General features: G+C 37.0%; 1 protein-coding gene across 5 annotated transcripts in view; it reads right to left on the minus strand.

The window, feature by feature from the left end:
• THADA (THADA armadillo repeat containing) overlaps positions 1–15,567 on the minus strand; it is a 293,763-nt gene that overhangs the window by 234,952 nt on the left and 43,244 nt on the right. For all 5 annotated transcript variants that reach the window (XM_037066489.1, XM_037066490.1, XM_037066492.1 and 2 more), the window contains 2 exons: positions 14,589–14,746; positions 6,529–6,638 (listed from right to left, as the gene is read on the minus strand). In XM_037066489.1, the coding sequence (XP_036922384.1) occupies positions 6,529–6,638; positions 14,589–14,746 (268 nt within the window). The remainder of the gene's footprint in view (positions 1–6,528; positions 6,639–14,588; positions 14,747–15,567) is intronic.

Genomic DNA, 15,567 nt, shown 5'->3' on the forward strand with positions numbered 1-15,567 from the left:
ACAAGGAATTCAAGGTTCTTCCTGAACAACTCTCACTAGATGTAATTAATCCATAAAAGACTACACCTAAGAGATCAGTTTCCCAATTCTAAGGGAAGCTTACTAAAAAATGTAGCCAACGTCCTTCAATCTTTCATACACCAAATCCCCAGACATCCCCAGTCAAACACTAGAACGCAGCCTGGTATAATGAGCAGAATGCTGAGCTTCAGTAGCTCTAACAAGATGACCCTTTATTTTCTCAGAGGATACAGCCCAGAGGGAATAAATAGTTCTCCCAGTGTCAAAAAAGTTGGCAGATGGAAACTCAGTCTAATGTGTATCTCAACTTTCTTCCACATTCCAGGGGAGATGTGGTTCTGGGTGGGGTACAGAAGGAATCAGATCATTCTGCTTTTCCTGTTCATCACAGTCTACAAATAGTAGAAACTAAACAAAACACAAAAAAAGGTGGCGGGGGCAGTGCTGACAAAAAAGAGGCAGGGGTTTTTTTTGAGCTTTTCTTCATCCTGTGCTAAGTGCTATGGCCTGAGTCCCCACCAAAAATAACAGCAATGAATAGGCCAGGCCTGGCTGGTGTTCAGGCCTTTGTGCTGTCTCGAGCAGATCAGTAGAACAAATTATTGTTCCATAAACAGATTAGTCCAATTTCTGTCCGCAAGGCTACCTCACTTATAGTGGATAAGTGTTCTGAGATAAGCATAAAATCCACAGACTGAAATCAAATTACATATTCTGTATACCCAACTAAGTGGTCATTAGACTATTTTATACCAATAATCAGGTTTCCTGACTACAAAGTGGTTTTCCAATGGCTTCATCCATCCACCTAAGTATGGTAACACAGGCTTATTTTTTCGAGTTCTGATTAGTTATATTACTATTGTTAATTGAGAAATGTTACCTTCATTCCCTAAACTCCATTCACTATGATTATTTTTCCTAACTTAAGAGATTTTTCCAATTTCCAATTATTCCATAAGCTAAATTCTCCATTCATTCTCTAGTCAAATATTGTTTATTATTTCAAAGTTCAAGTTTAATATTTCAATTAAAATAAACTGTGACAGAGGGGCAGAAAGGTTGTGTGCATACATGCACATCATTTTAAAGAGAGGCGTGGAGAAATTTTAAGCCTGAGAAATGATTTGCCCATTGGAGATATAGTGAGAAAGCTACACATCAACAGTAGCCGTCTTAACCTTCCTTACACCAAATTTTGTTGAGGTTTACTGCAGCCTAAAAGATTAAACTGGTATTTTGAAGCCCCAGCTACAGGCATAGGCAATAATAACAATGACCAAAAAACTACACTGAATTACCCATCACAGAAGGCCATGGGAAGAGCAAAATATGGTGGATTAAAAGAAGTGATTTGAAGAATGTCCTTCTAATATTGTACATTCTGGTTTGCTTAATATTTAATATAACCATGCCCTGAGACCAAAGAGAAAAATATTAAAAATGTTGGGACTTACTAACAAAGCTGAGATAGAGGTTATTTACTAAAAACAAGATTCCTTTGTTATTGTGTCTAAATGACTTGGTATTCCTATGAGAACTTTAAAAGTGAGTATTCAAGGTTCCAGAAAGAATGTAACATCTGACTCAGTTATGGGGTGGGCTTAAAGATACAAATTCAGGGGTCACAAGCCAAAGACACAAAACTTTAGAATATAAACATTAAGACATCTAGTTTCCCCCCAAATCCTTTTCATCCACTATAGAAATGGAAAATTAAAAAAATTTTCTCTATATAAAGAATTAATATTGTTTCCCAGAGTGAATCACCATTTAGTTACTCTTTATTTAATTAATATTATAGATAAAATTCATAGGACATTCAGAAATAAAAAGTATCTTATTTAAACATATTTACCAAACGAGATGAAAATAAAGGTTTAGACAAGATTGTACATTCTTTCTTCTTTCTTTTCTTTTATCCCTCCTTTCTCCATCCTTTCTCTCTCTCTCTCTCTTTCTCTCTCTCTCATTTAGAATTGAATGACTTTCCCCAAAATATCATTCATTACCTTCTATAGCTATTTTGCACTCAATCGCATAATAGCTATAGAGACTTGGTCTTTCAGTCTCCAGTAAGGGAAGGGGAGTTATTTTTCCATGATCATATTTCAACTGTTAGAAAGAAATGAATTTGAGTTGTAGTAGCTATAATTAACTGAGGAAAGTTTAAATATATATTTAAATTACTTCTGTCCACCATAATTGTTGATATCCTTGAGTCAGCACTAGCATTTAATTTTATGACAAAAAGTGCTAAATGTCAGCTCATTTTGTCAAGCCAATAATTGAAAATGATTGTAATTTTTGAAGTAAATATGTGTGAGTTAAACTACAATTCAATTAGTAGCACAATTCAAACACATGAAGACGAAAATAACAGCAAGCACTCCCAAACCTCCCTTCTAGATTTAGAATTGTAGTCAGCAACTTATTCCCCAGTTAAGCTTTTAATTTACGTCAGTTAGACAAATGAACATTGGATTCCCTGGATAATCACCCTAGTTTAAGATTCTATTCATTTTCATTGGAAAAAAAATAACTTAAAATGCTACGGTCATAGAGAGAATAAATAAGCAAATATGAATTTCATCAGAAACTTGAATTTAGAGTTACAACTTCAACACACTTAACTACTCCAATCAAATGCTTAAGCAGACAAGTATGCATATAGGCAGATAATTATGTTTTTAAAGAGAATGAATATTTCATCAAATTCTAAGTAAAAAGCAACATAGGACAAAATCAGTCTAGAAAATTTACTCAGTATATACATTGTGTATGTGAGCGTTGCTCTCATGAAAATTTCCAAAAAAAAAAGTAATGTTTCTCATTTCTATTTATTCTTAAAGGATTATTTAGCAGTGACTAGTTTAATCAGTTCAATAGTGAACTGTTGAATACATTGTTTAGTAGTAAAGTCTGTTTACATTTGAAGACATTTTGAATAATCCTATTAAAAACCAATTCAAACAATGTGGCTCATGTCTAACTCTTGGTTATTTATCCATTAAATCTCTTTAAGTGCTTCCTTCCTTAACGCAGCTGTAGTTCAAGAGGTAGCCAGCAGTTGGCCTGCATTTCCGTGGATTTTCATGAAAGTCCAGATTTCTTTTTGCAAATGTTTTATTGTAAATGTTGTATGCCTAAATAACTTTTCCATAACTTAAGAGCTTATAAAATGCTTTCAAATGGATTAGAAAGAAACACATTTTCCTTTAAAAATAAAAGCCAAACAAAAGAAAGTCACACATACTGCAAAGATGTTCTCTGCAAAACATTGTGTTGAGCAGACCTGAAATGTCTCCGAAGGGATCAAGAACCACTTGGTTTGGAAGTAACAGTGGAGAACTGATGACAGGTGGTTAAAACCCAGTACTGACATCAGGAGGAGCGGCTGAGATACCACCACTGGGCCTTGCCCAGTCTCCCATTCCATGTACTTGAAATGCCTTCATCTGTACCATTCAACACACAGTACACCCACCCAAAAGCCTCTGTCCTGGTCCTCTGTTCTCTTTTCCTTTTACACTCTCCTCTAAAGACAGCAATCCTATTAACCATGTTTATGGTGACAACTCACAAATCTACATCTCTGTTTCTGTTATATCACCCGAACTAATCACCTATCTCCAAGTTCTGACTCAAATTTCTCCACCAGGATATGCCATCATCTTACACTCAACAAATACAAATTAATTCATTTTTATTAAACTAATTCCTTCTTTCAGTTTCCTTGTCTTTGCCAATACTGAACCCATCTTTCTGATCACCAAGAATTAAAGCAAAGGAACAACTGTGGACTCCTTGGTGATTTCCATCATTCACATTCAGGTGGTTCAAGTAGCAGACTGAATTGTTCAGATAGCCACTACCCTATCTCCCATCCCACAAGTGCTTCTACAGTATGATCTTGCCACTTCACCATCCAATAGCACAGTCTATTTCTCTGCCCTTGAATCTGGGCCGGACTTAACACCCAATTATTACCAAAAGAATGTGGCTGAGGCAATGTCATGAGACTTCTGAGGCTAGGTCAGAACAGACCATGCAACTTCTGCTTGGCTCTCTTGGAATACTGTCTCTGGGGGATGTAAGCCACCCTATAAGAATTTCAACTACCCTAGGACTGCCACGGTGAGAGGCCACATGTCGTCCCAACGAGGCCCAGTCTTCTGGCTATCCCACTAAGATGCTATAAATGTGAATAAAGCTATCTGGGACCCTCCTGACCAGCTCATCTGCCAACTGTATGCCACCAACTGAACTCAGTAAAATCCCTGAGGAGAACCACCCAGTTGAATACTCCTTAATTCCTGAGACATAAAATCACGAAGTATAAAACATGCCCATAGCTTTCCTTCTATGCATTCAACACATCATGTGAGGAATTGTTACCATGTGGGGCTGAACGTTAACTGAGACGCCACTTCTTCACCTCCACCCACAGAGCCACCATCACAGAGGCAGCTGTGGTCACCTCAAATCTATAAATGATTCTGGTCCTCCTCACTACAATCTGTATACAGTGTATATACAATCTATATAACCCGAAACTTCTAACCAAAAACTACATTTATACACCAACAACACAACCAACATCAATGTACTAATGTTTCACATTTGTAGAACGTTTTACAATGCAAAAGGGTCTTCATAAATATCTATTTTATTTGATCCATACAACAAAATTCAGAGAGACCTATCAATAGAGCAAATATCTTTTTGCTTACTATAGAGATGAAGAGGTCAGAGGCTAAAAATCTTAATTTTCACACAAGCTCATTGTCAACAAATGGAATGGATATAAAGAGAACTAAGAGCTGTGTCATATACTACTGTTCTTTCTGTATTCTGCAATGCTTCCCCTCCTATTATCTTTTCAGATAAAAAACATTCAGTGTCTCCATCCCTATTACCTACTTTAGAGGTACCCATAATTTGGTCTCAATCTACCCAGTTGTATGATATTGCTTTGTCACTACGATTACGATAAGGCAGGCAATAAATCGTCACATAATAATATGCCATGCTGATTCTAGCCTCTCAACACTTGCTCCCAAAGCTTCCTCCTTTCTGCTCCTGCCCAAGTAAACCTCATTCATCCACTGCACAAATTCTACCTCTTCCATTAAGCCCTACCAGCCTATCTCTGCTGCATTCTCTCTCTTACATTCCTACAGAACTTGGACATTTCACCTTAACATTAACAATTGCATTGGACTGTTTATCTTGTTCAAATGCACTGGTCTCATTTTCCAAGCTGGTACTCAGCTAACGTACATCCGTAAATACAGTGATGTTGGATGCTTACAGCCAATGTCTGTTCTGACCAGCCAGTGCCCATGACACACCACCTGTGACATATGTTCAATTTCATCCTGCTTATTTCCCAAACTAAACCATAAGCTCTATGAGAACAGGAACCTCGTCATATAAAGAAGTATTATATCCTCTAAACCAAACACAGCACTAAGCACATAACTAGTGTTCAACATACATTTATTAATTTATCTTAAGACATCAAATTGTGTTGTGTTGTGGGAAAAGATACTATTAAGTCATGTCTACACTGGAAAGAAAAAGTTGAAGAGGTAATAAAATATCTTCTAAATTAGTAGTTTAATGTCAGGAACATTTTTTCAGTGTATCATTTAAAGATATTCTGTGCAGCCCATAACTGCCAAAATGTTTTATAAATATTTTTACCAGGAGTGTGAAAAAATGTGTCAAAAAATATCCAAGGAGTAGCTAACGACCCAAAATAAAATGTTTGCCAAGGCTACAAGGCTGGCAGAACTCTTCCTCATTTCAAAAAGTTTCCAGGCAATAGAAATGTTTTCCTGGAAAATACTACCTTCTATTTGGAGAACACTTGCCATGAACACTTAGTCAGAAGTTCTTTGGAGGAAATCTAGTACATGAATGAATGAAATTATCATCACCTATAATGTACAAACAAAATAAAACAAAACAAAAAGCATCTGGCTAACTATATAAAATCCACCTAAGTATTCTTCCAAGTAAGGGGGGGAAAGTCTTTTATACTTTTTGGTCTATTTACTGCTCTTTTAAATTTTTCTGTAAGATAAAACTACCAAAAACTTCACAAATTCCTTAAGTGCTTCTCTGTCTGTAATATACACAAATCCAAAAAATGAGAGGACTTAGTTCATCACACACACCCAGTAATTTTCAATGAGACAAAATAGTCATTTCATTCAAAGAAGAAGAAATGGTAACTTCAAAGCTATTTTTAGCAAAATCTTTGAGTTTGCTTCAAATCACCTTTCAATGAGAGAGCAACTAGTTCGGACATTTCCCTCAATCTCCTGCAGTAAATTATACAATGAAACCCAAGAAAACAATTTCTTCCAAGAGGTTAAAGCCAACTAAGTCTTATTCTTTTAAACATCAAAAGCCACAACTAAATTCTACTTCAAGCACATACTCAGTACATTTAGTCCTTGTAAAATGTACACAAAAGGATTACTTGTTTTGCTTTACCTGTTGAGAACTTCGGTGAGTTTCACAAAGCCAGTATAAGCCAGTTCAAACGCTCCTCTGTGCCTGGACTGTAAAAGGTGTTGTTTAAAGTGATCTCCTATTTCTTTCACCTTTAAAGCAAAATAAAACAATAAATGTTCAATTTATGTTTACATTTATAAGTGCTTTATGTTAGCAATATCATTTAGAACTCAGGGTTACATAGTTGTCCATCCATACACTTACTACGTGACAGGTAGTATTTAAGCATTTTTGTACCACTTAATCCTCAACAACTCACAAAATAAGTACTATTACTTCTATTTTACAATGGGGAGAATGAGGCCCAGAAAGGCCAAGTAACTTATTCAAGGTCACGCAGCACAAAGTGATAGAACCAGTACATCAACCTAGGCATGTGGCTCCAGAGTTGGCAGTCTTGAACTCCTACATTACAACTGCCTCCCTATGCCAGCTTCACAAACCTCACTGTGCTCTTGGTTAGCACATACCATTCAACATCAACAGCCAAGCACCCAATGTGACAATCCTCACACAGCTACTGTGGTTAAATTATACATAAGGAGATTTACCATTTTAACCATCTTTAAGGGTACAGTTCAGTAGCATCCAGTATATTCACACTGTTATGCAACCATCACCACCATCCATCTACAGAACATTTTCATCTTCCCAAAATGAAACTCCAATTCATAAAACAACTCCCAGTAAATATCTTCTAGAAATACACAAACGTGAATGGCAAGATTCAGTGTAAAGGACTTTCTGAAAATTGACAGGCATCACTCTGAGTAAGAACCATGGGATTTTCCAAAATGCCACCCAGTAGCTATATGTCACCCATCTGCATGCGAGGTTAAATAAATAACAAATATGGCTATTTTAAAGAATACATGACTAACAATCAGTTATTGGTAAGTTTTTGTACACAGTTAACTGTCAAATTGTTTGGGCTGATTATATTTTTATACCATTAGGATCTGGTGGTTATCGGCTTCAGAAAATCCAGACTTTTAAATAAAAAGTTACTCATAATAAAACTCATGACCAAAGCTATAATTGGCTATTTCTTGATGCAGGTCTCCCCACAGATGACCTTATGGGGAAAGGACGAGTCCACTCCAGATGGCTCAGACATGCTTACCTGGAAACACCTACTACCTAAGTGCAGTGCCTAGAGTGGAGTTCTGAACACATTAGAGATGATAACACCATGTAAAGCAGTTAAATATGTGACCATCGGCAAGTGTCTCAGTTTTCTAATCTTTAAACTGGGAATAACAATACTTGGCTCATAGGTTGTGTATTAAAATGAGTTAAGAAGCCCTGGCTGGTGTAGCTCAGTGGATTGAGCGCGGCCCTGCGAACCACACGATCGCAGTTCGATTCCCAGTCAGGGCACATGCCTGGGTTGCAGGCCAGTTTCCAGCAGGGGACTCACGAGAGGCAACCATACACTGATATTTCTCTCCTTTTCTCCTTCCCTTCCTCTCTAAAGATAAATAAATAAAATCTTTTTAAAAAATGAGTTAAGAAATATAAAAGCCCAGAATGCACCCATAACCTGTAATCCAATTCAGTTCAAAATTAATTCTGTCTGGGTTTCCAAATAGAAGAAAAATAAAGACACAGTCCATACTCAAAATACATCTGATTAAGAGAGACAATGAGACATTTAGAAAAGTAAGAATCAGATACAAAACCAACCAAGAACCAAAAAGCAGCATATAATAGAATTGTTGAAATTCTAACATTTTAATAACCCCAAGAGTGACATGTTGTGTTCCTCAGTTCAAGTTTTCAGGTACAGATCTAATGATACTCCTAATTTTAAATGCGTTTTAAAGGCCACATACTATTAGCAATCAAAAGCAAGTCAGGGTAAGCCTTATCACTTTATCTTCAACGCGGTAATTTCAGAGTGTATTTTAAACAGAATTGTCAAGCCTTAAATATAAACTTAACTGCCAAGATAGAGCCAAAACTGAACAATCCTAAAAAATGGGCACCAGGAAAACACCAGTGAGCTGACTTTTGTTATGACCATTATTTCTATTAGAGAAATAAAAGAAGATTTCTCAACAGGTGTTTCAAGCCACAGAAAATAAAAATATGAAGTCATAAAGAAGGAGTTTCTCCAACTTCCTTATTTTTTTCTAAAATATTATAGATAATCAAAACATTCTTTAGGAAAACACAAATGTTTCTGGGAAAGCGCTTCTTTGTGGACTTAAGAACAGCTCGCAATATACTTCTTAAACAAAGATCATATTTCATTGCTCCCTCTATTCTAACTCCCATCAAAGGGGCCTACACCAAAAAGCACACAATAAAATCAAAGCACTCAGAAGTGTGACCAGTGGATAGTCTTTTCAAGGGGGGACCTCAACTCTAAGTAGTCCTGGCCTCAGAAAACAGAATGGTTCTAAGGACAAGAGTGAGAGACAGGTAGTTTCTCCTTGCTGAATTTTGTACCAATATCCAAAAAAAACCCCACCCAGGAATACTCCGGCTTATCATGAATTTTCCCCTTTGAAGAGAGTATAAAATTTCTGTTAATCAAACAGTAAGTATTCCTTTAGCACACTGCCAAATGCTTCGCAGATTAGCATCAGGGGAGACAGAAAAGAGCAAAACAAGATTATCTGTCCTCAACGTGCTCTCAGTTTAGAGAAAACCAATGTGCTGGGTGGTACCCATTAGAAGCTCAACAGCTCCAAGAAATGCGAGATCCTTCTGTACTGACATAAACTATTAGAAGAAGCTTCATGTGTTGACATCAAACAGGATATAGCTGGGTAGAACAAAATGGAAGAGGATAACGAACATGGAAAGAAGCTGGGTGGCTAGAATGAATGAACAAACACTTTATAAGCACCTGCTACCTGCCAGGTACTTTACTGGGTCTTTTCATATGAATGAACACAGAATATACAGGACTAGGTTAGCAAATCTGGCTAAAAGACCTCACAGTTTTATGCTAGAAAACAGTGGACGGGAGGGAAGGTGGGGGCTTGTACCCCATTACAAAGTGCAGGGGAAGCCAGCAGGGCAGTGTGGCCTATGAGCAGCTGGAAAGGGAAATGGGGCCATGCTCACACCCTTCCACTGATAATCAGACTATAGGGAACAGACTTGATGCAAACCACTTAGAAAATTAATGACAACAGCCAGAATTAACTTTAAAAATGAAAAAGTCCTCTGGAAACTCCAACTCAAAACTGTCTTTCTAGTAGACGGCACCAAGTCCCATATACGGTTCACAGAAAACTTTCTATTGTAAAGACGTAGATGATGCCTTTACAAAATATTCTCTTAATAAATAACATAGATCTCAAGACTTCTGAAAGGGAATTAAGGTAAAAACACAACAAAAGGAACTGACTTCTATTCTTGAAATTAAATTCTAGTCACTGTCTTTCTAAACGTAGCAGCTCCTGACGTGAACTTTTCGTAAAACCTACTTCTGTAGGCAAATCAATATGCTTTCATAGATTCACAGGGCACGAGTATGCACAGGGAAGTACTGCCACGTGCCATGTCTCTAGGCATCCATACCTAATTTCCCAGTGGACTGCTGCAGGGAGCTAAACGCTCATCTAGAGCATAAAACCCACAAAGGACAAATGTAAATAAATACATTTTTATTTTCCCTTTATCTATACAGTAGGGAGAAATGCAGTAGAAACATCAAGGCTAATTCCACTCATTATAATTAGATAAGTCCAAGAGGAATTCAGTATAGGTGGGGCATTTCTATAAAAACACTGTATAATGGTTAAGATCAGAGAGGGCAGAGTGCAGAAACCCTACTCGGTCTTCTTACTAATACAAGCTAATTAAGCAACACAGTTCCCCTGTTTGTGAGATCGGGTAAAACTAGAACCTACTTCACAGGATTATTCTGAAAAAAAAAAAGAGAGAGAGAGATTATACATATAAGCATTTAGCAGAGTACCTGGCACAAAAGAAGAAATAATAAATGACCGCTTTGTTTTTATTTTGTATTATCAAGTAATAAGGCTTAATTCTAAACCTTAATTTAAAGTTTGACTTTAAGGCACAGCCACTTCTTACAATCTTAGGAATGTCAACAGGAGTTTCTAATTCCACTTTGGTTAAACAGTATGGTTTATAAAAGTTTACAGTACAGTAGAATTAATGTTTTAAATAGTGCTTTCTCCACTATAATGATTTCTTACTAACATCTGGAATTTTGTCAAAGCGTAAACATTGTTCTTTTATATAATAATAACAAAGATATCAGTTTTCTATTACTCAGACATCTTCTTCCTAGGCTGTTTATTCTTTGATTTCTAGCAAATTCTTAACTGTATGACATTTTAACTGTTGTCCATCAGGCTGACCTTCTGTCTTATATCTCCTACTACATTTTTCAGTCCGCTGAGGTCAGAGAGCCACATATCATATTTCTTTATGTTGCCACAATACCCTCGTAGTAAGACAGTCAATAAACAGGTGACTAAATGATGTGCTTAGTTTCATTTCACAGCTTAAAAAATGGTAACCTGCATTCGGTACAATTCAACAAATACGTGTTCCTAATTTCTTAAAAATAAGCCTTAGCAAAGAAAATACAAAAGGCAATTTCCTGTCTAATAGCCTTTGGAGTGTCTGAAGGCAATTTTAAAGACCTGTGAGTGCTCATAAACACACCTCCCGTTTTGCAGTCCAGTACAGAACATCGGAAACAGTCACAAAAGATCAGAGGATATGTACGAACCCAGTTAGCCACGCAGATCATGAAAATTACAAGAGTCTAAAGTAGGAGTTTAAAAAATACCTAATTTCTGCTAGTTGGTAATTATTTTTATTCATGTGATTGTGACAGTAATTACTACAAAGGGGAAAGCAGCCTGAAAATCTACCCAAGAGCTCCTTCTTAGGAATATTAGGGGAAATATACAAATAAGCATACAGGGGTACCCCGTGTAGAGGAAGTCGTTTAAAAAGATCACTAGGCACTGGGTATCTGATGTCCCATGGCAAGAGGACCAACAAAATGGACCAGGCAAAAGCTCTAAGTCAGCAAAACTCCCAGCTTGAAACCTAGACACACACCAGTCAGGAAGTTGTGAGATAAGGTTGCCTGCACTGCACTGCTCACTCTTTAAGGGTCTCCACTTACATCCCTCAGAGCTGGTTTGATCTCTGCCTCTCATACTGGGACATTATGAAAGGACCTTTCAGCATGTGATTACCTCGCAAGGGGAAAGTCAGACATGCCTCTGAATGCACACATTTTCCTCTTGGTGAAGCTGCAGAGGATACACTGCTTCACTGGTGATTCAGGGAAATGAATCATTTGCTGAAAAGTTCAGTAGCAAGTTGCCTTACTGTCGTGTTGCTTGCAAAAATTTGGTTGGGTATGGGAAGTAGGGAAAATTAAATTTAAAGAAAAATTAACTGAGCAGTTCAGAACAAAGACAGCACTGTGCCGTGTCAGAACACAGGCTGGAAAGAAGAAGAATCGGGTTCCTGTCCCAGAGCTACCACAAACCAGCTTTGTGATCTTGGGCAAACCAGGTAACATCCAAGGGCTTCAGCCCCCCCTTGTACAAGGCGGCCGCATAGTATCATCTCTGTGATCCTTCCAGCTCTAATAGTTTGTGAATACAACACTGAGTCCTGAGAAGTACAAATGAGCACTGGTCTTTGTACAGCAACCAAAATCCCCAAATTGTAATCTCACTACCCGCTGGCCTATTATGAACTGTAGTCATGTACATGGTAATTAAGTCATCACCCCTTTAACAAAGGGCCATAAGGACAGGCTTAAAGGAAGTGGGCTATAAAAGAAAGCCTCTGTCAACTACATTCAAGACATCTAATTACAACAGAATTATACTCATTTTTCAAGAGTGAAGGGTGAGTGGAGAGTAAGACAAGGGTAAGGCGAACATCGGTATTTTCGGATGTACAAAACAGCCTCTTTCATCCACTGAGAGAAAAAAGCAGGTCAGTCTTCTGGTCTTGGGAATAAAAAATCCAACTTTTCTACATTCTCCCACAAAGGGGAGCATTCTACCTACAAGTCTCTTCACTGCCTCTGCTCTGCAGGTTTGTTATATTGCCATCACGTGAGGTGTTGACTTTTAAATGCTTAGCTTTGGCACCAGGTGCACAGAAGATCTAGTGTTGCTAGGGCAACCGTGCCCTTGGAAGGAAGGTGGACCTCGGACATGGCCCAGACACTCCTATGGAAATTACACTCTTCTGTCATTTATATTTTTTAACTCTTAAACATTTTGAGCACATGGGAGTATTTTTTTAAATTTAAAGCAATTTTATGCAGCAAAATTTTACGTTTAAAGGAAGGACTCCCCTAGCAATATGCTGAATGCTAATTTCTTGATGACTTTGGGTTTTCATTCACTAAATGCTCCTAACCTAAGGCATTTCTTTAAAGTCAGCATGATCAAGAATCAAGTTTCCACAGAAGGCAGAGTCTCGGTGTCAGAACAGTGCTGTCACACACACTTCTGACCATTCACTCGGCTGCTAACTTCTTCTCAAACCTATGTAGTGAGGTCACCACATGAACAGCAACATAGAAAAATGACTAAAGCTCATGAGGCTAGAAGCTAATATTTCACAGAAAAACAAGATGCTATTTTTTATTCAAGAAAACAGACATTGGAAGGGTTCTTTGGTTTATCAGAGCCTCTCTTTGTTACTATTGCTGCTGTTCCTTTACAAACACCTCTTTTATTTTATATTAACTCCCAATGCTAATGTGGTTACCTCACGTACATTAAATTCGTGAGGTTTGCGTGCCACATGAAAGGTGTCAAGGCAAAATAATTTTCATAGGAAGCTTTCAGGTCTTTCTCAGTTACAGTAAAAGCAAAGATACATTTCCCATACTTAAAAGAAAGAAAACACTATCCAACAAGCCCAAAACTAGATGTTTTAACTTGAAAAGTTGGGAAGTCAAGGAACTCTGGGGTGTGTACAGTTTAGGAAGATGGTGAACATCAGAGAAGAAACCATTAGCCATGGCTGGATTCTTCAGCAACGATGTCGGCGCTGGCACCACGGCCAATCGCCAGCAATGACTGCAAGTAAGGCTAAGACACTGACGCCTATTTGATTTGGAAGGGAGTAAGGAACACAATGGTGCTGGCAGCGTACTGCTCCCTCTGCCATTCTCCATCTCAGGGCCTTGCAACATCATTACAAGCCCAGCTGTTAGCCAGATGTAATAAGCACATGAGCCTAAGAGAGTGTGAGAATAAAAATATCGGCATTATTTCCACGGAAATAGTCACACGGTTATTATAGAAATAATCAGCATTAGCATACTACAATGTTTGTTTTGTCCTTAAATGTTGTAACGCCCTAAGGGAAAAATTATCTTTATTTGAAAAAGGTTAAAAATGAAAGTACGTGTTATATATCTTTCCTGGAAAATGGATTTGTTGAAACCATATGGAGAGGAAGAGGGAATCAATTAAAAACAGAAATCTAATAAATCTGAAATATTTCCAAATGAAATGCTTATGGCAAGCTAATTTCTTGTAAACAGAGCACTCAAGTCACTTGAACAGTCCCAGATGCTGAACAAACTTTGTGGTCTCGAAATAAAGGCCAACAGACCAGAGTGGCTACAACTTCATTGTCAATGCAGTGGGAAACCAGAGGTTCGTAATCAACCGACATGGTACTGTTTTTTCCTTTGCAAAATTTAAGAAGTTTGTGGAGTTTTACTAAACAGGCGATTTCATTTAAAATTTAAACTTAAATTTGCATGTGTTAATATTTTGTATTAACAAATTTGCATGTGTCATATTTTAAAAGTGAGGTAAAATCTACAGTTATTTATATAACCTAGAAAAAATGTTTCTATAAATGCCATCATTTTTAAATGTATTGCAAGGTCTAATTCTTAAACTACCATAAACTTGCTGCAGTTGACATGTGTATGATTTTATTCAAGAAATATTCAAAACTGTTTTTTTAATTTGAGTTATAAATAAAAGGTCACAATCTATGCTGTGACCAGAAATCACACCAGGTAAAATAAACATTGACCCTACCTGCTCCTCCGTCAGTAACGCACCAGGAGGTTCTGGCACGGGCTGCATGGGCAGGAGTTGGCACAGGGCACCGAGCAACAGAGAAATCTCCTTCATACTTCTCCAACAGCATACAAGCACCATCTGAGCGGTTACATCACATGTTTTTCCTTCTTTACCTTGAAAAAAAAATCTATTGCAACATTTGACTGCTCACATCCCAAGTTTCTTAGAACCAGCTTATTTATCATTTCTCTAAGAATAGTCTGCTTACACAAACCAATTAGTCATAAATTATTTTTGCTCAGGAGAAAGTAACTAACGTTTGTTAAGCTGTCCTATGACCAGGAATCATGCTAAGTCTTTTTTAAATGAATTATCTTCAAAATAAATTTAAAAATAAATACAATATTGTTTCAAAACCTACATCTAACCTTTGGAAATTAATTAAATAAACTCTCTCTGCCAGTCAGTAATCCATAAAATATGACTATAACAAATATACTTCACTACTTATGCGGGTGAGGGTGGCTTTTATATCAGTAAAAGAGTAGAATAAGACTCTTTAAATCAAAAGAAAATACAAATTTGCTTTCAAAATATATTTAAATTCCATGGCAAATAAGCTGTAATTATCCTTACTCTCTTTTTCAAGTTTTAGAAATATTTTAAACTAACATTAAAAAATTCAAGTCATTAAATTTAAAAGGTAAGTAAACAAAACAATATTTACAATGTAATCCCACCTGTGTTTTTAAAAGCCCAATAAACTAAAAGGATAAATGTACATACACATAAATACACAGAACAGGTCTAAAAGGGTATACAACTCAAAGGGAAGAAGTGGGATTAGTGAGGAGATGAAAGATAACTTTAATTTGTTTCTAAATCACATTTACCTCCGTATTGTTTGAAACTAATATAATAAACATATATTTGTTCCTTTGTGCAATTAAGGAAAAAACCAAATTTTTACAATACAATATCCCCATCTAGTGGA

This window comes from Sturnira hondurensis, unplaced genomic scaffold, assembly GCF_014824575.4.
Source record: "Sturnira hondurensis isolate 20B ecotype Veracruz unplaced genomic scaffold, ASM1482457v3 Scaffold0016663, whole genome shotgun sequence".
NCBI lineage: Eukaryota > Metazoa > Chordata > Mammalia > Chiroptera > Phyllostomidae > Sturnira > Sturnira hondurensis.